The sequence below is a fragment of the Gymnoscopelus braueri genome (assembly GCF_963280865.1).
Source record: "Gymnoscopelus braueri genome assembly, chromosome: 2".
In the NCBI taxonomy this organism is placed as follows: domain Eukaryota; kingdom Metazoa; phylum Chordata; class Actinopteri; order Myctophiformes; family Myctophidae; genus Gymnoscopelus; species Gymnoscopelus braueri.
This window is the reverse complement of record NC_137604.1, coordinates 35,498,026-35,525,525: the sequence shown is the minus strand read 5'-3', so window position 1 is coordinate 35,525,525 and position 27,500 is coordinate 35,498,026. Positions and strand designations below refer to the sequence as shown.

Sequence of the window (27,500 nt, the reverse complement as noted above, 5' to 3'; positions counted from 1 at the left end):
TCGTTCCGGGTAAAAACTCAGCCGAGTGAGGGTTCCGCTGTCTCGTCGAAAGGAGTGTCGACGCCTCCGGTTCCCATGGAAACGGGCTCGTCCTCCGAAACGGTGAGTTGTTCACGTCCGTTGAGACACGGACGGAGGCTGCCGCTCCTGCCCCCCGTGGACGCCCTCCCACTGGTTACACCAGTCGGGCCGACAGTTTCACCGGCTACCTTGGTAACGGGGCAGCGCTCTTCAGAGCTGATGACGTCATTGACCCCCTCCGACCCCACGAACCCTCTGGCTCGTTGCCTGGCGCAATGGAAAGCTTGCAAACCAAATCCTTGGGTGCTACGCACCATTACGAGAGGGTATAGGTTGCAATTTTCCTGTAGACCTCCCCTTACGGACAAGGTTATTTTCTCCTGAGCGTCAGGCCAGGCGGCTGTGACGCTACGGGAGGAAGTTGTGTCTCTACTGAGCAAGGGTGCTATCAGAGAATTATCCCTGAATCAGAGCCGACTAGGTTTCTATTCTGAATATTTCCTGGTGAAAAAGAAAGGGGGGGGGCGTGAGACCTATTCTGAACCTAAAAGGTTTAAATAGGTTTCTGACAATCTTCAAATTTCGAATGCTAACGACGGCCAGGTTGTTGCGATCGATACGTCAGGGGGATTGGTGGACGAGTATAGATCTGAAGGATGCCTATTTTCACGTCCCAATCTACCCGCGCACCGGAAGTTCCTACGTTTTGGCTTTGAAGGCAAAGTATACGAATACACGGTGCTCCCGTTCGGCATGTCACTGAGCCCTCGGGTCTTCGTGAAGTGCACGGACGCGGCTATCGCCGCGCTACGCCGGCAGGGTCTCCGTCTGGCGACGTACATAGAGGACTGGCTGCTGGCGGCGGGGTCGAGGGAGGAGGTGGCGCGGCACACAAAGTTAGCCATTGCACACCTGACGTCCCTGGGGTTTACGATCAATACTCAGAAGAGTGTTCTGATCCCATCCCAGCAAACCACCTTCGTGGGGATCTCCTTGGACTCATCCACGATGGTGGCGCGTCTGTCTCGAGACAGAATAGCCGGTTTCCTGGCGTGTGTGCGCTCTTTTCGCGTGGGGCGCAGAGTCGCGTACAGGACATGTATGCAGGCTGCAGTTCTCCTGGCCTCGGCCATACACCTGGTCCGGCTGGGCAGATTCCACATGAGACCTTTTCAGAGGTGGATGCGGAGTCTTAGGATACCGCACACCATGAAGTTTCGAAAAGTGGTGATATCTCCCTGGTGCGTGACGACGTTGCAACCGTGGTCACAGGCGTCCTTCCTGTCCGGTGGAGTCAGGATGGGCGAGGTGGTGTCACGAAAGGTGATTGCCACGGACGCTAGCCTCTCAGGTTGGGGGGCTGTCCACGACGGCTATTCAGCCAGGGGGGTGTGGACTTCTGCTCAGAAGGTATACCACATCAACTATTTGGAGTTGTTGGCGGTCTTCCTCGCCCTCCGGCGGTTCGAGGACCGCATTGTGGGATGTCATGTTCTGGTTAGAACGGATAACACCACAACGATGTGCTATGTCAATAAACAAGGGGGCCTAGGCTCTGGTGTTTTGGACAATTTAGCACGCGAACTGACGCTGTGGAGCACGTTGCGCCTAGCCTCGTTACGCGCTTCCCATAAGGATATGGATAATTCCTTTAACAGGTCCGTTCATGAAAGTCCTTGCGGTCTTGTTTCCAATGAGGGCCTGTGAGCAATTAGGGGTTAAGAGTCTTGCTCAGGGACAAATTTCATTTCATCGACACATTTGCTGGCCTGGCCTGGAATCGTACCTGGGGCAACCGGGGCCTCTGGCTCCCTAGGCGGGCTCACTAACCACTCAGCTATGGCCGCCCCCATGTGCCGGGTCTCCTCAACAGCGGAGCGGATCTGCTGTCTAGGGGCGAACTTCGGTACGAGGAGTGGTCTCTACCCGCAGGTGGCGAACCTGATCTAGCTCCGGTTCGTCGGGCTTGACGAACCGGGGGAAACGCAAATTGTCCACGATTCTTTTCTTTGAATCACAAGGATTCCTCCTTGGGGGTGGACGCGTTGGCACACGTCTGGCCAGACGTTCTGCTGTATGCTTTCCCACCTTTGGAACTGATCCCGTCCGTTTTGGAGCGGGTCAGGGTCCAAGGCAGGACGGTCCTGCTGGTGGCTCCAGCATGGGGAGTGTGGAGGTCGGAGGTCGCTCCTCTCCTCTACGCTGAACCTTGGCCTCTCCCGCTTTTCAGAGATCTTCTGAGGCAAGGCGGGGATGAGGTGTTTCACGAGTTCCCCGGGGTTTTGGACCTGTGGGTTTGGCCCGTGAGGGGTCGGTGAAAGACCGGTGGTGGTCGGACCGGTGATACATGTCCCTTGGGGACACGGTTATTGCCGCTGGCCGTCCGTTGTGGAACCTTGACAGAGGTTTTTGGCCTCTGTGGCCCTGGCTCGACCGTGATGGCACCTGGGGTGTCATGCGTGGTCTAGGTTAGGTGGGACTGTGGTCGGGGGAAGTCGGCACTGGCTTTGGCTGGTTTTCCTTCCCCTGACCGGTGGTCTCCTTTCTGTTTTCCAGGGGCCGGCTGGGCCAGGTCCAGGGATGGAAGGTGGGAACAGGAGCCTGGCTCTCTTTCAGGGAGAGGTCAGGATCATCTGATGGGCTCCTGTTTCGTTTCCCTTCCTTTTTGACCTTTTGGGTCATGCGTCTGGGGGTCGGGGTCTTGCCGGGAGGCATGACCTTTTGACCTTGGGGCGTACAGGTTGGATAGGGTTGCTCCTGGGACTCCCCAGGGGGGTCTATGTGTCCCATAAGTAAGTTTCTTAAGAAGAAACGAAAGAACAACTAGGGGTTACGTACTGTAGGTAACCCCAGTTTTCTTAGTTTCGTAGTAAGAAACTTACCAGAAACCCCTTCTGTGCGCTTCGACTAGCGTGCAGAGTGAAGGGTATCAGAGGACGAACCTAGTGACGCTGGGGGTTTTATAACCCAACCGGTTTCAGGTTTGCGTCACAGAACCCTGTCCAATCTAAGATTGTTTCCGGGAGCTCATGTGTTGTGCTCTGTGCCATCGCCAGAGGGCGATGCTATCCCATAAGTAAGTTTCTTACTACGAAACTAAGAAAACTGGGGTTACCTACGTAACCCCTAGGTTCAGGCCAGCTGGGCGCGACACAAGACTGGAGGCTCCCGGCTGGAGGGACAGCGAGTGCATTTTCCGGCAGCGGCTGCTGCCGAGGCAGCTCCGCGGAGCTGCCGGCGGCGCCAGCTTTGAGAGTGTGCTGCGTTTGTGTAACGCAGTCCCCACCAATATTATTTACGATTCTGTGCCTATCGGTACATAACTCGGACGGCGCTTAGTCGAATAGCAGACCATCGGCCGGTCGTCGCGGGCACTCGCGCCTGGAGGCGCTCGGGCGCGACTCCTTGGCCTCAAGGTCTGCTGATTCGGCGCGCCTCCGTCATGGTCCAAAACTATACTTTATCGGCGGAAAAAATAAGTTGACTGCCGCTCCTCCACCGGCAGTTCCGCGACTGCCGCTCCTCCACCGGCAGTTTCCGCGGCAGTTCCGCTGCTCCGCCGGCAGCTGACGCTCCACCGCCGCCAGTCACTGGCGGGAGCTGCCGCTCCTCCACCGGCAGTTCCGCGGAAGTTCCGCGGCTGTTGCCGCTGCCGGAGAATGCACTCGCTCCTTCTGCCCGGCTGACCTGGAGCAGAGACTGAAGCTTGCCACGACCAACCTCAGGCCAGATCTTGGCTCTGGTCATCTTCAATTCGAAGTGTCTCTACATCATAGAGCTCACAGTTCCCTGGAAGGATGCTGTGGGCGAGGCCTATGAGCTTAAGAGGCTTTGGTATAACGCCTATGTCCAAGACGACATCAAGGGGAGTGAGGTCTAGAAGGGGGTAAGGCAGAGGGGGGCACACCTGGCTGGGACACCAGTGGTTGCTGTTGAACCCTCTGGAGGTGTCGTGGGCCTATATTCAATGAAACACCCAAGAAAGAGGTTGCCCACCTGACAACCGCAATGACACCCGTAGCCCCTTTTACACCCAACCCTGTGATGACTTTATCATCCCCACTCGCGTTTCTAAAGGTATAAACTAGGATTGTAACACCTAGTCCCATTCAGGCATGCAGTCAGGCGCAAGCTTGGCTCAGGGAGGAGGACGCCCAAGCCATGCAGAGTCCATGGCACTTTGGGTAATAACATCATATCCTGTGTTTGTAAAACTATCACAACATATTGTAGATCGGCTATTTTCACTATATTTGAAATAGGGCTTACGTAGTTCAATTATAATGTGACATTTTCCCTTCCTAGAAATGTAGTTGAGTCAAAAGTAAAATGTTTCTTTGAAATGTATTGGACTGAAAGTCATAAGTATCTAAACTGAAGTAGCCTATACGCTCAAAAAACTGTACAGTACTCAAGTAAATGTACGTAGTTACTGTCCACCACTGCCAACAGTATATAAACTATATATAGTTATGGCTAGTCTCTAGTCTGCATTTATATCCGTACCAGCCTACAGATTTATTCCATGTCACCATACCAGTGCATTAGGACATACTGTCTGTATAGAGATGCGAAATGTGAAACTGTCCAGGCTGATAGTGTGTCTTAAATGTGCTTGATATGCTCAGCTTTGGAGTATAGATACTAATACTGTGGTGACAGAAAGACAGGCAGTCATGCTGTGCAGTGTGTACACAGACCACACACACACACACGCACACGCACACACACACACACACACACACACACACACACACACACACACACACACACACACACACACACACACACACACACACACACGCACACGTGCGCGCACACACACACACACACACGCACACACACACACACACACACACGTACACACGCACGCAGGCACGCACGCACGCACGCACGCACGCACGCACGCACGCACGCACGCACGCACGCACATACCGTACCAGCGCTGGTGAAAAGAGAGTCTGGTTGGACTACAGAAGTTCTCTCTGTAGTTTTTATAATGCATTAATTCACATTCACACACACACATTAATTCCCTATTAGTATTTCTAGCGGCAAATCTGGCTATAATGAATGATGACTAAATCAAATTCATCTCCTTGCAGTTATTCTCAATACATTTGTGTTGAAACAGATACATATATTGGTTGATAATCAACATTTAGAAGTCATTTCATGGAATGAATAGAGCAGAACAAGTAAGACGCGCGAACGCAGCTCGAAAATATTGTGTATTTACGGACTTGTAATCCCTGTTATTTCACCGTGATGGGGAGAGAACATTGACATCGTGTGTGTGTGTGTGTGTGTGTGTGTGTGTGTGTGTGTGTGTGTGTGTGTGTGTGTGTGTGTGTGTGTGTGTGTGTGTGTGTGTGTGTGTGTGTGTGTGTGTGTTTTGCAGGCTGTTGTGCATTTTAATCAGAGCATTGTGCACATTTCTGCACTCTGGCGCACTCTGGCGGCTGCACACAGGCAGTGCACGCACACAGAGACACAGAGACACAGAGACACAGAGACACAGAGACACAGAGACACAGAGACACAGACACAAACACAACCCGAGCACGGTTTCATAGTAAGCTGCACTTGGGCGGAGGCTCCTTCCGTGTTCGCAATAAATATTGTTAGAAATGTAAGAAATGTCCATACTGTACATACTGTATGACACGTCTTTAAAATACATATCCTACTTTTGCTCAACATTGCAAAACTACTAAATTACAGAACTGAGACATTCTGTATTTATGATTTGCAGTGAGTGAGGTTATATATAACATGTAAGACATGAGTTTAGCCTTAGTTATGTGAATATACAGTACAAGCCAACCACAGGACCCTGTAATTGGGAAACTCACATTACAGTGTGATACAGTACATGGCTTAAACTAGCATAACCTAATTGCACAAGTCTCAAGGGGGAGCTTGAAGTCAGTGTAAGTGGATCTGTATGACATTAAGACCTCTCATATGATACTGTATGCATGTGTAACTGGCAGTCTGTCTGTGTTCAGCACTTTACTTCATGCATCTATGGTCCAGCTCCCCGGCCCAAGCTGCAAACCCCCCATTCACCAGTATCGCAAGATTAAGAAACAGAACCACTTAAACCCTATACTTAGTTGACCCTATATATCCCATGGGCTACACTAAATATCTTTGCTGAAAATAGCCCATCTACAAGCTCGTAACTCTGCTATCTGCACATGTTCTCCCCCAGAGGACGGTACTTAAATATACATTCTTTTATCCAGCGCCACTACCTGTATTGGTTACAGTTCGACTGGTGGAGTGGGGTTACGTAAACTAAGGCTTGAGTTTACACTAAGGCTATATATCATAAGGTACCAACAACATTACACGCGCAAAAATGCATCAGACACACATGCGTGCCGCGCGCACACACACACACACAGACACACACACACACACACACACACACACACACACACACACACACACACACACACACACACACACACACACACACACACACACACACACACACACACACACACACACACACACACACACACTCTACATATGGCTAACCCAGACATTGATACACTTATATAATATACTGTATAATTGTTTTAAGTTATAAGTGCTACTCATGGTAGCACTTGTGTGTCAGTGTTGTCTAACCCTGCCCACTTCTCCTCCCCTTTACTTATACCCCCTTGTGTCCTCTCTCCATCCACTTCATTCTATCCCTGTTCGTACCTTCTCTCTGAGGCAAAACTGATTTGCTTCACTTTTCATGGCTCTGAATCTGGAAGCCGTGTCAAACCTATGCCCTCTCCCTAATGTTCACCCCAAGGCTGAGGAGGAGGGTAGCCCCACGTCACCTGGATCTCCTAAGCTGTGTGGGGAGCACAGTGAGAGCTTGTCTCTATTCTGTGTGGATGACTTGGAGCCTGTATGCAGACAATGTGCTGCAACTGGCTCTCATGTGGGACACAGGGTCTATCCCATAACAGAGGCTCTGGGCGACTGCAAGGTAGGGGCCAAGTATTTACGTATTGTGGATGATGTCTTTTTTTGAAAGAAATGCATTATAAAAACTACAGGGAGAACTTCTGTAGTCCAGCCAGACTCTCTTTTGACCAACGCTGGTATGAAGTAGTAATGGACAAAGTCAAAGACAATGTGTAACGATAGCTAATGGTGAGCATTTCAGTGCGCTTATACTCTTAATTAACTGTGTAATACTTACTTACTTATTTGATTAAAAGGAAAACCGTGTGTGACATAGCATCCCCAACTGTACTGCAATATACTGTATCTTGTTCTTATTGTGATCACTGAAAAATCAGGTCAAAGCAGGTCATTCAAATGTGTCACCTGTATAGATTTATGAGACACTCAAAACACAGAATCTTCCACTAGCCCTAAAATGCTATTAATAGTCTGACGAGCGGTTGTGCTCAGTGTCATTGGATATACTGATATGTCTTATGTAAACAAAACAAAAAAACACCTGACTATCTCACTCAGTGATCGTTAAATGGGATAGTTCACATATAGTAGAATTGGGTTAATTTAGGTTATACATTTTAGTGAATAAGCTATAAACCCAAAGTAACTCTACCCAATATAAATCATGCCACTTGTAAAAAGTAGCAGTACTATAACACTTATATTAAGTTACATAATGCTGGCTGACAATCTGAGTTTGGATGAGAACATTGTTGATACATTTGAAGCATTTCTATATTGAATTGTTGTGATTTAACTTCTTTTTACAGGCCACAGACATTCACTTAATTTGAATATTTTTTGCCACAGTCCTGCAAATATTTGACTGAAACAGAAACATTTTGTCATGCCAACAACCAGAACTCTTCTGTATTTGAACACTAGGGGGAGCTCCGAATATCCCTGGACGGACTGCAGAAAAACGTGATTCAGCTTGAGAATGTCACGAAAACCTGTGAACACGCATTAACACACAACCTGGTAGGGTCACAAATCCCAAACTCAACACCAACCTCAAATCTACAAAATGTATTGTTCAATATTCATGTTTCAAAACAGACATTTTCCTTACCTTGCCTTTTGTTTCCCTCTCCTCTTCTGTCCAGGTCCAGGGACAGCAGACAGAGACACAGATTAAAGAGGCGTTTCAGAAACTTCGCCAGTTCCTGAGAGAGGAGGAAGGAGACAGGCTTGGTGCACTCTGGGAGGAAGAGGCAGAGAGGAAGGGCGAGGTAGAGGGGAAAATAGACTCAGTGGACCAAGTAATCCAGTCTCTGGAGGAGAAGATCCAACAGATTGAGGAGGAGATGGAGGCAGGGGGAGATGGATTGGAGTTTTTACAGGTAATTGTAGCCAAATTAGAGTGATGTGTCCCTACTCAAAGAAAGAGGACAATTGATTCGAATTTAAGATAATAACCAAAACTATTAAACTATTCTTTTACAGAATTACAAAGACACAATGAAAAAGTATAAGTATAAGACACAGCAACAAACACACACGTACACATACACATGTGGACAATGCTCTCAATCACACATACAGAGGTTGCAAACCTGGAAAGGTGATTGACCATGTGTGAATCTTTGTAACAGGGTATGGCAGAGTCCCATGGAGCCAGACAGGGATTGTGGAACTGTAATAGATGTTAGCAAACACCTGGGCAACCTCCGATTTAACATCTGGGACAAGATGAAACATATCGCCCCTTACAGTGAGCGTCTGTCAGTGCGTAAGCGCGTGTGTGTGTGTGTGTGTGTGTGTGTGTGTGTGTGTGTGTGTGTGTGTGTGTGTGTGTGTGTGTGTGTGTGTGTGTGTGTGTGTGTGTGTGTGTGTGTGTGCGTGCGTGTGCGTGTGCGTGTGTGTGTGTGCGTGTGTGTGTGTGTATTCTTCCATTCCTTCGCTACTCTCATTGCCTATATCCTTACTTCCCATTTTCTCTTCCTTTCGTTCCACCGTCCAGCTCCACTGACCCTTGACCCGCGGACAGCCCACCAGTCTCTGAGGGTGTCACCTGGGCTTGTTGGTGTCCAGATGGACCGGGGCCTTGGTGTGAGTCTCCCTATGCCAGCCACCCCTGAACGTTTCCACCCTTACTCCTGTGTCCTGGCCCGACACGCCTATAGCTCTGGAACTCATTGTTGGGAGATTGAGGTATGTATGAGACAGACAGACAGACAGACAGACAAATAGATGGATGGACAAATAATCAATCCACATTCACTCTGTCGCTCCGATCACAGGTTGGAGACAGCAACAACTGGACGGTTGGCGTGGCTGGTCAATCCTTGTGCAGGAAGGAGGAGTTTGAGGCAAGCCCAGAGGCGGGGCTTTGGGCTATCAGCCTACGAGAGGGCAAGTATAGAGCACTGACCACACCCTATCAGCTCCTCCACCTGGACAAGTCAAGCCTCCTCAGGAGGGTCCGTGTCAGGCTGGATTGGGACGACGGGCAGTTGGAGTTTTGGGACGCCGACTCCAGGGCACATCTTTTCACGTTCACCCATCACTTTGCTGAGCAGGTGTACCCCTACTTTGAGAGCATATCCCCCGACAGGGAGCTGGTGGTGCTGCCACGGAAGGTGAACGTGAATGTGGGTTTAGGCCCCGTCCCCAGTGAGGGTCCAGCTATCACCGCCAAACCCCAGGTGACAAGAAACGGATCTTCCAATAATGGAGAGATCAGTGCGGTCAATGGGACCACAACCACCAGTAACGGCAAGTTGTTAGAAAATGGATGGGAAGGTAATGATCACACCTCATCAACATCTACTGCTGACAAATCGCCAGAGAGAAAGACAACATGTGCCATGCAAATCCAGAGCCAGGAGAAGATATCCATAAGCAATAAGGACCAGGTCACCATAACTAAAACCAGTGGAGGACAAAATAATACAAACACCAGGCCTCGAGGGAAAAAGCACACCGGCAAGAAGAGATTCAATGTGAATTACCATGTTTCACTGAACAGAGCTCTTAGGGAGGCATCTCCTGACAAAGGCGAAAAGCCTGTTAAGTAGGAAATCATTGTATCAGTGTCTGAATGCCTACATTAGCGATGGGATGGGAAAATACACATTCATATTCTCACTGTTTATTTAACTCTGACAGTGTACAAATGAAACCAAATGAACCCATAAGGTTCCCATAATTGCCCATAATTGTTTGTTGTGGGCTAAATTAGATTGTGCCAACATTACAAGGAATTGACCTTGAGTAGGTTGCTAACACAGCAAACATGTTAAACATTTGATACTGATATCTAAATGTATAATATTCACAAAGATGTATACATGTATTTGTATATTGTATATTGGGATCTTTTAGGAAAAGAAATGTCATCGCTTGCACAACATATTAAGCATGTTGAATGTTCCTCTAAAATAATGTCATACCAGGCAATGTTGTTCCAGCTCTAGTTTGTATCAAGGAAGAGACCAGGCACAAAATCTAAGGTTATTGATTAAATTAAGATTATCTAACAAAACTATGCAGTGTGTCCAGTAAGTATGATATATCAGCCATGTACTGACAAGGGGAGTGTGGTGTGGGGATGTTGCCAGGTGTTTTAAATCAAAAGAGTAACTGTAACTAAGCAAAATGCCCAGAGAAAAAGAGACATTGAGAGATAAGAGCACTCAAACGAATCATTCTGTGTGACCCAATAGCCAAGTGGTTAGGACACATACCACATGGGCTCGAATGACTGACAACTAGTCCCTGGTTTGATTCCCCACTGGTGGGACCAATACATTTGCTGCATGTCACTTGCCTACTCTCTCTCTTCGTGTTTCCTTTCTCTCTCCACTGTACCTGTCAAATAAAGTCTCAGAAAAGGCCAAAGAAATAACCAAAAAAAGCATACAGTGGGATTTGCTGTCACAATAAGGACAAAACAAAACAGCAGATTTAGTCAAAGTATGAAGCTGATTTTATTTGAAGAAAAACAGCAAGTCTCTACTCTAATATCTTACTCCTTCGACATTCACATTGATAAGTGCCATTTCCATCCATGGCAATACATTTATTTTAAAAACAAGATAGATAGATAGATAGATAGATAGATAGATAGATAGATAGATAGATAGATAGATAGATAGATAGATAGATAGATAGATAGATAGATAGATAGATAGATAGATAGATAGATAGATACTTTATTAATCCCCGAAGGGAAATTCAGGTATCCCATAGTTCATACAGGCATAAGGTTAGTTAAAACGCATCACAAAAAGAGGGGGCACTGGTTAAAACTGAGAGAAGACAAATATAAAAATATACTATGAATAAGCATAAAAAGCATTAAAAAGGTGTCCTTTGTTATTGCACATCTGTCACTAAAACTATTAGTCCAGTTCATAAGCCTAGCTGCACAAGCTGGTGCACATAGACCCATAAATGACTAAAAACTAGTGGTCCAGTTCATGAGCCTATAGCGGCTGGTCATGTAGTTAAGGAGCCACGTAGTTAAATTGCTGTTGGGACAAAAGTGTTCTAAACATTCTTGCAGAGCATTGAACGGAACAGATCCTTGCGACTGCTTTTCTGGCCTGCCAAGATGTTGTGGAGAGGATCTTATTCTGTGTGCATCTCTCCACAACAGACTCCAGTGAGTCCGGCCTCTCACCCTGTACTGAGCCAGCCTTCTTCACCAGCTTGTTCAGCCGCTTAGCAGCATCCTTGTACATCACGCTGCCTCCCCAGCAGACTGCCGCATAACAGGACACTTGCCACTGCGGACTGGTCAAACATGTACAGCATTCTGCTGCAAGACAGGGTCTAATAACATCGTGGCTTCTCTGTGCTATCTGTACTGTAGCTATGGATAGCAAGTGAATACGTGTACATTTTGTGAATAAAGCAGCAGCAAAGATGTGCTCATGTGCTTTTCCTAAACTCTACATTGATTACATTTGTTGTGATGCCATTTGTTCTGAAACTTGTTGCTTGCGATTCGACAAGTCAAATCTCATGAGGCTCAGCCAGCATCAGCCGACCTGCAAATAGAGTCCCGGGTTTCCCGAAGGTGACACACGACACCTTCATGTGTGTCCTGTTCAAATCTGCTGCTGAGCCAATCTAATGAAGCTATGGGACAGAGGACAGCAGGTTTTCCTTCAAAGTTCTCTTATTTCTGTACAGCACCAGAAACCTACATTCACCTGCTTGCCGGGTGTGACTGCATAAATCAGCCATCACCCACCCGATTGTCTAATTTTGTGGAGACAATCGGTGTAACTGCTGTGTAGTTCACTGTGATAGGTCTACTTTCCTTGGGACATACAGATGGTCTGCTAAAGGGAGATACATACAGATCAAGGCTGTTCTAGAAGGCTGGCCCCTTTGGTGCCACACAATAAAAACATACTCCTCTCACAGAGAGGTTCCAAATCCGTAAGCTGCACAAATGTTCTTTCTTCCCCTCTTTAGGGATAAACACTTTTGCACAGGTCTGTCCTTTCATAGAAACATCCTTCCCTCTGTGATGCTGCTGTGTAGTTCCTGGGTGACAGCCTCATAACGGCCAGCACGGCTGTTTAAAAAATAGATGGGATCAGTTGTGTGTTGTGGATTGTATCCTTCCTTCTGCAGCCGCATCTTCTGAATTTTAAAGGTCCCTGATGACGAACAGAGAAAAAGGTGATGATTGTGTGTGTGTGTGTGTGTACGTATGAGTGTGTTTGTACTCTATCGGTCTATCGGTCAAAGGCCAATGGGCCTTTGTACATGCATGTGTGTACTGTATATGTGTACATACCCATACCCACCCATGTTTGATATATGTGCCTGAGTGCATCTGTGCCTGTGCCTGTGTGCGTGCGTGCGTGCGTGCATGCGTTCATACATACAGTATATGTACATGTATGGATGCCTCACCTGTTGTGTCAATTTCTGTGAGGAGTCGTATGAACACAGGCCATGCGTAGGAAGGCAGGGCTTTCTTTGTAGCGGTCAAGAATGTGTCACAGTCAAACTGGCCTCCTGCATGAGCGATAGCCGCCATACCAGCCTTCCCTTCCACACCTGGAGACAAACACATGGACAGAAAGGATAACTGGTCAGGTAGGCAGATATTGTTGACACACAAGCACAGGTGAGATATTATATTGGGTTTTTACCAAATCTTCTAGTAGAAATTCCTCCAATGTCTATCTCCATTGGTCATATTTCTCTTATATTTCCTATCTCAGCTAGTACAGTAGCTCTATTCTCCCTCTCTGTGTGTTGTCAGTACCTGGTACTGACACTCCGTACACAGCAACGCCTGTCAGTGCCAACAGGGTGCTGAGGACCGCTTCCACCTCTGTGGTGGAGACGTTCTCCCCTCTCCAGCGAAATGTGTCCCCAGTGCGGTCCCGGAAGTACATGTAGCCAAGCTCGTCCATCACCAACACGTCACCTGGGACAGACAGACAGACAGACAGACAGACAGACAGACAGACAGACAGACAGACAGACAGACAGACAGACAGACAGACAGACAGACAGACAGACAGACAGACAGACAGACAGACAGACAGACAGACAGACAGACAGACAGACAGACAGACAGACAGACAGACAGACAGACAGACAGACAGATAGACAGACAGATAGACAGACCAAGAGACAGAGAGAGAATGTAGAAGAGGGACAGACGGAAAGAAAAAGACAGAGAGAGATGGGTGATCATAGATGAGTTATACATGACTTACCCCACTACCCCAAGTAAAACATGGTGTAATATCACAAAATTGACAAAAGAACTACTGCAGAATAAAACAGCACAAAAGGTGGTGACAGAGCATGCAGTAGAACTTTTCTTCAAGTTTGTCAGTCTCATTGTGCAGCCATACCTGTCGTTCTTTGACAGTCATCAAAGCATTTCACGGCCCATAATTGTGTTCGCTATTAATTAATTCAAGGCTTCATAGGTTGAGTAATTGATAGGAAAAAAAACGTCCTTGATTTGCAACAGTGCTAAAACACTTGTGTGGATGGAGATAATTTAGAAAATGTATTAGTGTGGAGGTGACCTAAGAAAAACTGTAAAGCTGTAATGTCACAGTACCTGAGATATAAGCTGAATCTCCCATCCTAAAGACGTTGTGAGAAATTTTGGAATTGGTGGAATCTTGATCAGCGTAGCCGTCAAATCTCCTGAGTGGATCGTTCTGGTCGATGTGTCCCACCAACACACCTGATTCACCTGCAGGACAAACGGGGGGGAAATGGAGGGGAACATGAAAGAAGAGAGAGTGTTCACCACATGGACAATGCGCTGGCAACTGGGTTCTGATTTTCAATTCAGTTTTTTCAATTCAATTTGAGTATAGTGCCAAATCACAACAAGTTGTCTCAAGACACTTTACATATAGAGCAGAGACCCAACATTGTCTAACCATTTTGTTATTGATTGCTCCTAATGTTGCTGTCCTCGGAACATGTGCTTATCTATACAGTATTGTTGCACTTGTACTGTGCGTCACAAAGACATCATAACTGTAAACATGAGATAAGATGGGGAAAGACATTATCCTGTAGTAACTTTGGTGGGGTTTATCAATTGAATATTCCACTATGATCAAACCATTCACCGATCCAAACTGGATCTCCATTTTTGCTGGTGCATATGAACACAACTCTACAAGCATATGGAGGAGCACTGCCAAAGAGAAGGTTGACCCCAGAGGTCAAATGCCCTACAATGTTGCTGACATGGAACCATGATATCAGGACACAAACTTGGGACAAATTTAAACTGGAAATAATCCCTGTGACAGTTAGCTGTCACAGGGAGAGCTCCGCTTCCAACCAAATGGCCTGCGACCTATGACCTTGAGATCATCGATCCTCAAGCACTCCTCAAAGATTGGAGGCAGAGTTCGTTTCATACGTTCATAGTTATTAATCCATATTAAACAAGTGGTTATTACGTGTCCTACTGTAAGGGAATTAACTTTAGGTTGAGTTAATTAGTTAGTGCTCAGATTTCTCTCTTCTTCCCCCCTCTCTTTCTAAACATACTGTACCTTCATGTGTTTCGGCCAATGACAGGGAGAGAATTGAGTTTCACATGGTATTTAGGATGGAGAAAAATGACCTCATACCCAAGACCCAGTCTTGTCTTGTCTGGTCTTATCTATGTTTTACGCCAAATCCTCCCCTTTTCTTGTTTTAGTGTCAATTAGGTGTATTTCAGTTTTGTTTTGTTCAATTTGAATGGGAACTCCAAGATTCATTGACATTTTCCAGTCATTCAATATTGCGTTCATCTACGGCAAAGGAATCAAAGTTGTGCCTTTCAACACAAAAGTGGAAAGTGGACAGTGGAAAGTCGAAAGTGGACAGAAGAAAGTCGAGAAAGTCGAGAGAGAAAGTATCACCTACACTCTCTAAAGAAGAATATAGACTCTAAAGATGGCTGTTGTTAACAGTGAAGACTTGCTGACACTTAAGGAGTGTCGAAGAAAGCCAGGCGGGCAGGCAGGCGACGAATACCAACAGCCCCAGAACGCAACTTGAGAAGTGACCCCTGTCAATCACAGGTCTGTTCCCATCATCTGATGTGCAACGACAATAGGATTGTATGTGTATTAGGCTTGTTTTCATCAACTTATTGACAGGGCTCTTTTAAAGGTAGGGTAAGTGATATTTTTTGGTAAAATCTTTTTTTTTTGTTCAAAATGTTAAAGTACTATATTCTGATAGTAGTCATTGCTACAGAGCGTTTGTTCGGTCACAGGGGTCTCTCCAGCTCTTTAGTAAGCAGAATATAGTACATTTTCAGGTAGGTGACAACATTTAAGCCAATCAGGAGAGAGCACTGAAAATGCATTTTCTGTTTAATAAAGAGCTGGAGAGACATGGGAGACTCCTTTTACTGAACAAACACCAGATAGTAATGAGTACTATCAGAATATAGAGATATTTAACACTTATTTTAACCAAAGTAAATCACTTACCCTACCTTTTACTACTGTCTCTTAGGGCATTCACAGAATAGTCGAATATTCGAATATTCGAATATCAAACCGACTATTCGACTATCAAACCACTATTCGACTATTTGAAAAAAAAAAAAAAAGATTTTTATTTTTTTAAGATTTTTTTTTTTTGGTGGCTTTTGTAGAGCAGACACGCAGCTGTGAGCTCTGATGTGACGTCAACTCGCATTCCTTGAGTCGAGTCATCAATGCCATTGAAAAAAAAAAAAAAAAAAAAAAAACTTTTTTTTAATTTTTTAATTTTTTATAATCAAACCGAATAATCGACTATTCGAATACTTTTGGGTCGAATAATTCGAATATCATAAATCACTATTCGTTAATGCCCTGTCTCTATTTCTTTTTAGCCCTAACCTACCTTCCCCTCTTTCTATCTCTTTCTGTCTAGGATCTCACAACAATTAATATACCATATTTAGCACATAAAGTTCTAATCAGGGACTACAGCAGAAATTACATCTTGTATGGCTGTATTGGAACATTAAGATTGCCTATGGCATTATGCAGTTGAGTTAATAAACTTCCTTCATTAGAAATAAATGTGTGTGCCTGTCTTTGTTTATGTGTGTGGGTGCTTGTGTACTTGTCTGTGCATGTGTGCACATTCTCACCAGGCAGACAGGGTATGCAGAGTCCCTGTTTGTCACGTAGCAGCTCCATGTTCTCCTCCTGTACCCTGACCAGTCTGATGGGATAGAAATCTGGAAAGATGCAACTGTTGAATCCACATGCCCCCACCTGGACAAACAGAAATATTACATGGTCGCTGCCACTGTCAGAAAGAAATCTCCATAATTCATCTTTTTATGTTTTTTCATATTTTATACCATACCTTATATTCCAATCCCAAGAAAAAGTCAACTAACGACACTTGCAAATATGCATACATATAATCACTCTTGCACTCACACAATTGCTGTTTTCTTTGACTCATGAGACAACATGTCTAATATGAAGCCTATAATAATGTCACTTATTGCTAAATCATTCGCAAACATAACCTCATTTAACATTTTCATTGTTATGCAGACAATTCCCAATTGTTTATGACCAAATCAAATCCCCAAACTACTGGAAGTCTAGATTGTTTACAGGCCTGCCTTGCTGGTATAAATTCCTGGATGTCACAAAGTTTCCTTCAGCTCAACACAGACAAAACATTTCACAAATCAAGTCCTTTCTGTCCGTTGCTGATTTAGAGGTCATTCAAGCATTTATCACATCCCAGCTAGACTACTGCAAAGATCTGTACACATACAGTACAGTATCTAACGTAGAAATCAATTTCCTGTTTAACAACTATAGGAAAAAAGCAAAGAAACATGCTCATATCAGCCCTGTCATGGCAACTCTTCACTGGCTCCCTATGTTTATTTTTACTTGATTGATTTTAAGATTCTTTTACAAACCTTTAAACCCATTAAAAACAGGAAAGCATCTGTGTCATTTTAGATTTTTGCGTTGGCTATTCAAAAACAACAGATGTACAAGCTCACAAGCGCGTCACTTCGTGCCGCGCTGCGAGCTTGTACATCTGCTATTTTTGAAAAATAAAAGCGTTTGGGGGTCCTTGTCACGGAAAAGTTTGAGAACTACTGATTTAGAAGGCATTTGTAGAATCGGGTTAAGGGTCAAAATGGTCTTGCACCCCAATATATTGTTAAGCCTCCCTTCAGCCTGAGGTCCTCAGGTGGGGCTCTCCTAAAGGTCCCACGGTCACGCCTAGCTGGTCGGGCTTTCACTGTCCAAGCTCCTAAACTCTGGAATGCCCTGCCTGAGGCTATCCGACGAGCTGATTCTTTATTGTCTTTTTTTTGTGGGTTTTTTTTTCTGTCTTTATTTATAGTTTGTAGTGGAGATGGACAGGAAACAGGGGGAGAGAGATGGGGAGAGACATGCAGGACCACGAGGCCGGCGGTCCGGGCCTCTTTATTGTCTTTTAATCACTTCTAAAAACACACCTGTTCAGAAAAGCCTTCCCGTAAATCACCTTATTTATCCTGCTTTATCTCTTGGATCTCTCTCGTCTCACATTCTGTTATGATTTGCTTTAGCTCTTTTATTTGTCATCTCTGTTACCATACTCTTTTAAATTGTGTGATTCGTTTTATTTTTATTTGATGTATTTTGCTCCAATTTTGTGAGGCACTTTGTAATCACTGTGAAATGTTTCATACGTCTATTGATATTTTGCACATCAGCAGAATATAAGTACAAGGTAAAAGACAAATACACAGAAACACACCTTTCCATCTATGTTGATGAGGCTACAGTTGCACTCAGTGGCTCCGTAAAATTCTCCCACTCGTCGTATTCTGAACCTTTTTACAAACTCCTCCCACACGGCAGGACGGAGGCCGTTACCCACGGCAACACGCACCTGATGATAAGCCTCAGCGGTATGAATAGGCTGGGCCAACAGGTAACGGCAGATCTCACCTATGTATTGAATTACCTGGAGAAACGCATACCCGTAAACACACACACACACGCACACGCACACACGCACACACACGCACGCACGCACACACACACACACACACACACACACACACACACACACACACACACACACACACACACACACACACACACACACACACACACACACACACACACACTTTAATGAGTCATCGCTAGCTGTTCTATCGTATTTTACATTGGTTGCAATTTTGGCAGCACTGCAATAGACAAGTCAACACAAACTGTTGATTGATATTGGCACCTGAGTATGAAGAGATGCAGCAACTAGCAGCAGTGATTCCACTCTTGCACAGTAAAATCCTCAGTGTTCATGTAACTCTAAAAATGCCAAGTCCCATTTGGTGACCCAAATGGGATACCAAAGACACTTACTGGTCCATTTTTACAACCTCAGAGTGTGTGTACTCACCGTACAGTTGTACTTGGCACAGTCTTGCCAAAAGTTACTGGCGGAGAATTTCCTTTTAACCACAACAGTGAGACCAAAGAGCAAGCACTGGCCTACACCCATGATATTACCTAGAACACACACACACACACACACACACACACACACACACACACACACACACACACACACACACACACACACACACACACACACACACACACACACACACACAACACACACAACACACACACACACACACACACACACACACACACACACACACACACACACACACACACACACACACACACACACACACACACTCACACACACACACGGACACACACAGACAGACACGAACACACGGACACACAAAGACACACAAAGACAAAATGAGCTGGGAGCTATTTGAATCAGTCAAAAAGAAATACCTCATAGAACTAAATTCTAGGCTTGAGCAGCAGAACACTGTACATTATGAATTGTAAGGAGTGTAAGGAAGTGGCACACATTACCTGCAGAGTGGTACAGGGGTAGGCAGTTATAGATGATGTCATCAGGTCGCAGACCAAAGGAATGGAAGCCAAAGGCAGCGATGCGGTAATAACTGAAAGACATATAGAACCCTCTGGATCAATGGATCCCAAATAACTTTCTCCCTAAATGCATATGGTTCTGTGTCGGCCCTGTTCTTGTGTGATTATGTCCATTTGTGTCTGATGTGTTTTTTGTTTGTCTAGTAGATTATTCATTTTATCACATCATGCTGCTGTAATGCCTCAATTTCCCTTCAGGGATTATAGTATATCTAATATCATCTAAGTCAGGCGTCTGTGAACCCTGAGTACCACTGGGATGCAATTTAGATATATACCTAATCAGGGAGTCCCTGATTTATACTTGGTTGAGCATTGAGTGATATCTTTTTTAAATAAAATTCATATTTAGTGATTTCCTTAAAGCCTTAAAGCGGTACATAACATATCACTCAACTGCAGTGACATGTACCAAGGCTAGAACAGCTACTCACCGGCTGTGTACCACTATGGCTGCCTTTGGCATCCCCGTAGTACCAGAGGTGTAAATGTAGAATAGTCTATCTGTATAGAGAAAGAGAGCGAGAGAGAGAGAGAGAGAGAGAGAGAGAGAGAGAGAGAGAGAGAGAGAGAGAGAGAGAGAGAGAGAGAGAGAGAGAGAGAGAGGGAGACAGGTTGAACGGTAGAGCTGTCTTCATACTTTGTCTTGTTTGCTGGTATGCAGTCACATACTTACTACTTCTTCTAAGTCTGCCTATCTATCCCTGCCCTCATCCTATGTCAGTGGCTGTACATGCAAAGGCTTGAAGATCATCGTTAGGAATGTTAAGTGATAACACACACACATGCCTGTGCTTGCACTAACACACACACACACACACACACACACACACACACACACACACACACACACACACACACACACACACACACACACACACACACACACACACACACACACACACACACACACACACACACACACACACACACACACACACACACACACACACACACACACACACACACACACACACACACACACACACACACACACACACACAGGAGTGCACTCAGAGGCAGCCAGCACACTCTGACATGCAAGGGCTTGTTAAGTTTAAAAAATATACAGTATATGTGTCGCAATCATTATTTTGTAATGCGTAACATATTAGCAAGAAATATAGCCTGTACTTACCTGCATACCCTACCTGCACTAAATCACATCCTGCCTTTCAAAGGCCCCTCCAATGAATCCTAGCCTTACCATTAAATCCTTTCTTGAGAGTGTGTGCTGGAGGGTGTGTGGGTGATGAGGCCAGTAATGGGTCCAGGTTCTGTGCACTGAGGCTGGAGATTTTGTCTTCATCACTCTGGTCCCCAGTGCAGAACAAAACCACGGAGGGCTCCAGAGAATCAGTCACCTCTGACACGGCTTATAGGAAAGGACCAGCAATCACAGAAACAAAATACACAAAATGCACTGTTTATGCGATCCAGAAGAAGATTGCAAGCAAGTCTTTAATATGATGAATTAAGAAGTCGATAATTTTTCTTTACTTATGATAATGGCTAATGTAATTATGGCAGGCTTTAAAAAGATGGAATACCCAGCCCCCCGGGTATACATACGATAAGAGTAAAATGGCTTATGTGCGAATGTAGTGAAAGGACCTCGTACATGAAATATCCAGCACCAAAGGATACACCAGATTTGTTTGCAGTATCAGCAGAGTCTATTGTATCAGCAGAGTCTATTGTAGTTCTATTCCATCACTTCAAGTCAGTCAGACTGGAGAATAGGTTCTGTACTCTTACCTTCAGAGAGCTCTGTCCCAAACACCACGGCCTGGGCCCTCGAGGCTTCCAGACAGTGAAGCAAGGGATCCTTTCTCAGATTGTGGTTGATGAGCGCAGCCTCCACACCAATCATAGCCAGGCCCAACCACAGAGCCACCAGCTCTGGGCGGCTTTCCAAGTACAAGGCCACCACGTCTCCCTGTGTCCAGCCCTGAGCCAGTGCCCAGTGGGCCACAGCATGGCACCTCTCTGCCAAGTCCCTAAAACTCCACACCTGGGATTGATATGATTATGAATCACATTGTTTTGATATTGTGTATTCTCATTGTTGTTGTAAAGCAATTGAAATCAAATTAAGGTTCTTTTATTTGTATCTGAGACGGCTTTGTTGAATTCTCAATTCTGTTTGATTCTGAATGACATTACTATAGGGAATCAGAAGTGTGTAGGCTAACTCAATATTTCATGTAAAATTATTGATATAATAATATAATTCATTTAAAAATAAGTAGCCATGTAATAAGCAGGCTAATGTACTGATTAATTTTTCACAAAGTCTATATTCCTTAAAAAATCACTAGAGAAGATGTAGGATAGTCCATTTAAACAGCTGCACAATAAAATCATCAGGATCATTTATTTTTAATAATATATGCATTTGGCACACTCTCTCCCAGAGTTAAATTTACACTGGAGGATTTAACTGTGTAATACTATTGTATGTATCTACATACAGCCTGCTTGTGTTTACCTCTCCTGTGGCCTCACAGACCAGGGCAGGCTTGTCTGGGTACAGCGCCACCGTCCGGGCAAACAGAGCGGGGATGGTGCAGCCGCTGCGCAGGTATCTCTTCAGGGCAAACTTCACCCTCAGTATCACAACCACACAACTGGGACAACGAGGGGAGCACAGGAGATTGATTCACATTTGAGTAACACACACACACACACGCGCGCGCGCACACACACACACACACACTCTACTTACAGAAGATCTCTCTTGATGGTGCGAATAGCTACATAGAGGAACCTCCAGGTGCCCCTCAGGGTCATGCTGAGCCCTAGCCCAGCCAACAGACTCCAGAGCCAGGGGAGGGAGCACAGCCTGCACACTCCCATGGAGCTCAGGCACACTATGATACTAACCATCAGAAGCATAGTGGTAGATGGGAATAGAAATTCTGAGAAAGAGAAAGCGGCATAATGTATAGAATAAATGTTTGTCATTTACAAATAAACAGGGAGGAGATAAACAGGAAGGAATACGTCTAACCTGGCATGCTGTGCATGGAAGGATAGAATGATCATTTCATCTCAGCAGAAGTTTTCAACAAAAAACAGATTTTGAGGTGTAAATGTAATTTTTTTGAGTGTTGAGTGTTTTTTGAGTGTTCCTTCTGCTGTCTAAAGATAAGATGTCGGCTAATTTAAACTTGGATGAATTGTATCTCTATGTTATTGGTCACAAATTAACGTCAGCAGCCTATGCTAGTATAGGTGTTTCTAGATAGAATATGGGATTTTATCACGGTTGCCCCATCGGGGGCAATTGTAACAAAGTGACCGGGGTCAATTGTAACAATGTGTTTTCAATGCAAGCAGATTTTTTGTCTGGGATTTCATACTTTTATGTTAGTAAATGAACATATTTCACTAAATGTCACTACATTTCAAAGTAAAAATACATTTAAATAAAAAATAGACATACATTTGAAAAAACTAAATTGAAAACTAAATCATTCGAATAAAAATACAAAATAATTGTAATTATGTATATAAAACAATCGTAAGTAAAACTGTTAAATTATAAAAAAATACATATTACTTAATGATGTGCTTTTATTTGAGATAAAGTGTATTAATATGACTTTTTTTTACAGTGTTACAATTGCCCCCAACTACTGTTACAACTACCCCCGTCATGGGGGCAATTGTAACACTGTGACTCATTGCATTCAAATTAATATTTTAGTCTGGTCCTTATTAGTTAAAGCTTAAAATTTGTATTATTAATTAGGGCACATATATATGTTTCTTTTAGCAAAAGATGACTAGGATATTTCAAGTAGTCTGTGAATTATGAAGGCAAATATAAAAAGTGTTACTTTTGTTCCCAATCTCCCCTACTGTACATACATACATACTGTACGTACATACATACATACATACATACATACATACATACATACATACATACATACATACATACATACATACATACATACATACATACATACATACATACATACATACATACATACATACATGCATACACACATACATACACATAAATACTCTATATATCTATATCTATATCTATAGGCCTATATAGATATATTACAGTATATAAATAAAGTATACATAGCCTACTATTACTTGCTGTAGGCTACCTCTACTGTTGTTTTCATTCTCACAGCTGTTGCTGCTTTGCCACCTGAATTTCCCTCATGGATCCATAAATGTTTAGAAAATATCCAATCATGTGTAGATGTTTTCAGTCTCTGGCAGTTATTTGTGTCATGTAATATCATTATCTAAGCCTATATCACCTAATGTATATTAGATATTTTAACACACACACACACACACACACACACACACACACACACACACACACACACACAATAATGCACGCACAAGACGTTTGGTCTAAGATGAGGTTTACCTGTCTGAAGAAATGATGTCCAGTGACTCAAAAAACAAATATCAACAGCAACAGTTCGAAATTATATTAAAGTATAGGCTAATTAATTATTTTAGGCTATTGCCTCCACGCCTCTGTTCAGCTGAAAGGTGCCGATGTCAAATGTTCAAAGACAGAATGACGGAATGTTTAAAGGATTAACAAACAGGCGGAGGGTGTGGCAGTAACAAAAAAAAAGTTTAGAGAGAGAGAATTGTGCTGAGTAGGCAGTGGTGGAAAAAGTACTACTCAAATGTTTTTACTTAAATAAAAGTATCAATACCGCAATGCAGAAATACTCTGTTACAAGTAAAAGTCCGGTAATCAACAAAAGTACAAAAGTATTGGCATCAAAATTAAAGTAGGCTACCACCAAAAGTGAAAGTACTCGTTATGCTGAGTCCCGTTTCACAAGTTATCACATTGTAGATTGTCTATTTTCAAATAGCCAAAGTTTATATAGGGCTGAAGTGGTTTAATGTATGTTTTGTAATAATAACCCAAATCTACAAAGTTAACTAGTAACTAAAGTTTTAAAATAATTGTAGTGGAGTAAAAGTAGCCTACAATATTTGCCTCTGAGATGTAGTGGAGTAGAAGTATAAGTACTGAAAAATGGAAATACTTAATACAGTATTTAAGTAAAAGTACAGTACTTGAGTAAATGTACTTAGTTACTTTCCACCACTGTGAGTAGTCATACAGCCTACATGTGTGTGACTCATGTATGTACACAGGCTCAAACTATAAATCAGTTGGGGGCGGGCGGATGTGTGCACTGCAATATAATTAAGCCTATAGATGTCATACAGAACACAACAGATCTGGACTCGATCCATTGGTATCAGAAGAATTTGGCAGGAACTTTCTTTCTTTCTTTTTTTTTACAAAATTCATGTCAGATCCTGTGTCTAGGTGAGACGTGACCTTTGACACGATCTATAGTGGTTCTCAAACTTTTTCATGTCAAGGACCCCCAAATTGACACTTATTAGCCCGCGGACCCCCATTTGAAAATATATGCCAAGGACCCCCATAAAAGAAGATTTTTTTACGGCTCTATCAGTGATTTTCCACCATTTTAATTTTAAGGACCCCCCAGTTTGACATGCATTAGGCTAAAGACCCCCATTTAATGGCATTTCTATCTCTGGGACCCCAATTTATATTGTAAAATTAATGTTCATTTAACTCTGAGAGTGTACAAATGGAACCAAATGGACCCGTTAAGGTCCATTTGGTTCCATTTGTACACTCTTAGAGTTACAGACCCATAAGGCTCCATTTGGTTCCTAACTATCTATCATTTAGCTGGGGACCCCCTGGAACTCCCCCAAGGGACCCTGGGGGTCCCCGGAGCCCACTTTGAGAACCAACAAGCTAAATGTCTCCAGATGACAGTGAAGTGACAATTTAAGGACTCTTTAAATACCTCAAAAAATAAAGAAAGACCCTTACTGTATCAAAAGTAATCAACAATAAGAACTGGTCAAACTTTGGCCAAATTGTCAAATAATATAAGAGGCACATTTTTTTTATTTATCTGTGGAACCGAGTCAAACAACTCCTACATTCCAAGTGTTTATCAGATGGGGGTCCCCAGTTCAAATATGATTATTTTGGGGGGGTCACAGCCTGAAAAGGTTGAGAACCACTGCAATAGAAGAGCAGGGAGACAAAACACCCCAATTGTAAGTTAAATTGTATTAACATACTCAACCATACAGATTGGACCAAATTAAAATGTATTCATAAAATAAAGTTACATAATGCCGCTTTAAAGCTCTGATTTAAGTGTCAGTTTAAACTTTTTTTTAAACTTTAAAAAAAAGTTCAAACATTAACATATACTGTAGTACAATAGATTTATAAATATGTATTTATCAATAAATATGTATTTATCAATAAATATGTATTTATCAATCTGATAACAAATATATTTCATTTGTATGTGCCTCACTCTGTGCCTATCAGCCCGTGCCTGTGCCTATAGGAGCCTACATGTCTCCAGCCTGAGAGCTATGGTTTTAGTTTTGACGATTTGTTACCAACTATCTGAGCTTGTCCTTGTAGCAGCTGGGTCTGAACGCTGTGCTGCGTCTGCCACACGGTTTTGTTGTTCTAAACATTGGGCATAAATGTCACAACGACCCTGGTTGCCTAGGCCAAGGGTTCCCCAAAGAATCATATTTGAACTGTGGACCCCCCACCCTGACAAGCAGGAATTGTAGGCATTACATTTAGTTTGACTCTGTTCCACAGATAAATATTGTGAAAATAGCCAAACTACTCGCAGTGCGAGGTGAGCTTGTAGTTCAGCTATTTTCACAATGTTTGCCTCTTTCTTATGTAATATTTGACAATTTGGCCAACTTGGTATTAAAAAGGTCTTAAAAGTCCTTAAATTGTATTTTTATTAATTAAAATTACATTTTAATGAATAAAATGTAATTTTGTCCAATCTGTATAGTAGAGTATGTAAATACAATATAACTTATACAATTGGGCTGGTTGTATTTTGTCTCCCTGCTCTTCTATTGAGACATTTAGATCGTGTCAAAGGTCATGTCTCGCCCAGGCGCAGGATCTGACATGAATTTTGACCTGATGGTCAAGATTAAATGTATCCCCATAGCAAGCAGGCAGCCTCTATTAGCTCAATGGTAAAAAGGTCAGCACTTGCGCAGGAAACCGGGTTAAAATCCGGGGTAGAAGAGGAAAGTTACATAGTGCAGCTTTAATGCTTAAGCCAAACATACAAGATTTGCACACGGCTTACTTCACAAAAGTGCCCAGTTCTCTTGCATTTTCCACCCATGATACGGATACATCTCAGAGTATTGTCATATTTGCTTTATTATACAATTTGTAGCGAAATATTTAAGAAGTACCAACATATAAAACACAACAACGAAATAGAAAAATATGTTCATATAGTACATTCAAACTGGGAAAGCCTTTCTTAAGACGTTCACTCTTAAAAAAATATAAAATACTGGGTGGAGCCTCCCCACTTAAACATTAGGCTACATCTTGACATGAAAGAGCAAAAATGTCGACGGTCAAAGGAAAGTGCAATAACAATGACGACATGCCAAACTTTATGGCTTCATTATCTTCTATTTGCCTACTGGTCCATATCACCACTCTGGATAGTGGTGGGCTCCTCAATTCAGCTATAAGCTATAGCTGTGGTAACAAAAAATGTCTGAGTAGAAAACATCGGAATGAGCAGCCACTGTATAGCGAAAGAAGCCTTAGTCACAGATCGTGAATTATAACATAATTACTTGCAGCAAAGAGCCATAAGTGATCATACAGTATGTCACTTATTTTGTTCAACAGCCAAAACCATGTACTTCAAATCTACAGGTACGCAGATGTCATGAATGGGATTCCTTTGGCAGAGAAGAGAAGGTGCTCATAAGAAGAAAGAACCGTGATCATACCAGACCTTCTCATAGGCTTTCTTGTTTCATATCCCTCAAAGAATAATGAGGATTATTGGAAAAATTGTTCACTTTAAACATTTAGCATATTGACAATGCTCCCATTGTTTTTCTTTTTTTTCTTTTGTTTTGTTTTTATAGATAAAATACAGCATGAACTGCTGTCAGTGTTAA

General features: G+C 43.5%; 3 protein-coding genes across 6 annotated transcripts in view; 1 reads left to right on the top strand and 2 right to left on the bottom strand.

Moving 5' to 3' along the window:
- Nucleotides 1–6,747: 6,747 nt before the first annotated feature.
- On the top strand, nt 6,748–10,855 carry LOC308074850 (E3 ubiquitin-protein ligase TRIM35-like). Its single transcript, XM_080414348.1, has 7 exons — nt 6,748–7,018; nt 7,882–7,977; nt 8,103–8,339; nt 8,443–8,465; nt 8,592–8,710; nt 8,960–9,150; nt 9,240–10,855. The coding sequence occupies exons 1-7, from the start codon at nt 6,779–6,781 to the stop codon at nt 10,014–10,016; spliced, it is 1,683 nt and encodes a 560-aa protein (XP_080270474.1). The 5' UTR covers nt 6,748–6,778; the 3' UTR covers nt 10,017–10,855.
- An 82-nt stretch (nt 10,856–10,937) lies between these two features.
- On the bottom strand, nt 10,938–24,000 carry LOC308074821 (long-chain fatty acid transport protein 1-like). Its single transcript, XM_080414320.1, has 14 exons — nt 23,860–24,000; nt 22,183–22,375; nt 21,946–22,084; nt 21,213–21,468; nt 20,662–20,829; nt 19,889–19,958; nt 19,374–19,465; nt 18,877–18,986; nt 18,229–18,438; nt 16,595–16,721; nt 14,048–14,185; nt 13,232–13,396; nt 12,874–13,020; nt 10,938–12,614 (listed from the first exon to the last, which is right to left on the bottom strand). Exons 2-14 carry the CDS (start codon nt 22,350–22,352, stop codon nt 12,457–12,459), a joined length of 1,950 nt encoding a protein of 649 aa, XP_080270446.1. The 5' UTR covers nt 22,353–22,375; nt 23,860–24,000; the 3' UTR covers nt 10,938–12,456.
- Nucleotides 24,001–26,715: 2,715 nt separating this feature from the next.
- Nucleotides 26,716–27,500, bottom strand: part of LOC308078395 (adhesion G protein-coupled receptor E5-like) — a 14,470-nt gene continuing 13,685 nt past the window's right edge. For all 4 annotated transcript variants that reach the window (XM_080419545.1, XM_080419547.1, XM_080419546.1 and 1 more), the window contains one exon: nt 26,716–27,500. This exon is cut by the window's right edge and continues 396 nt beyond it. The gene's annotated coding sequence lies outside the window, so the exon portion shown is untranslated.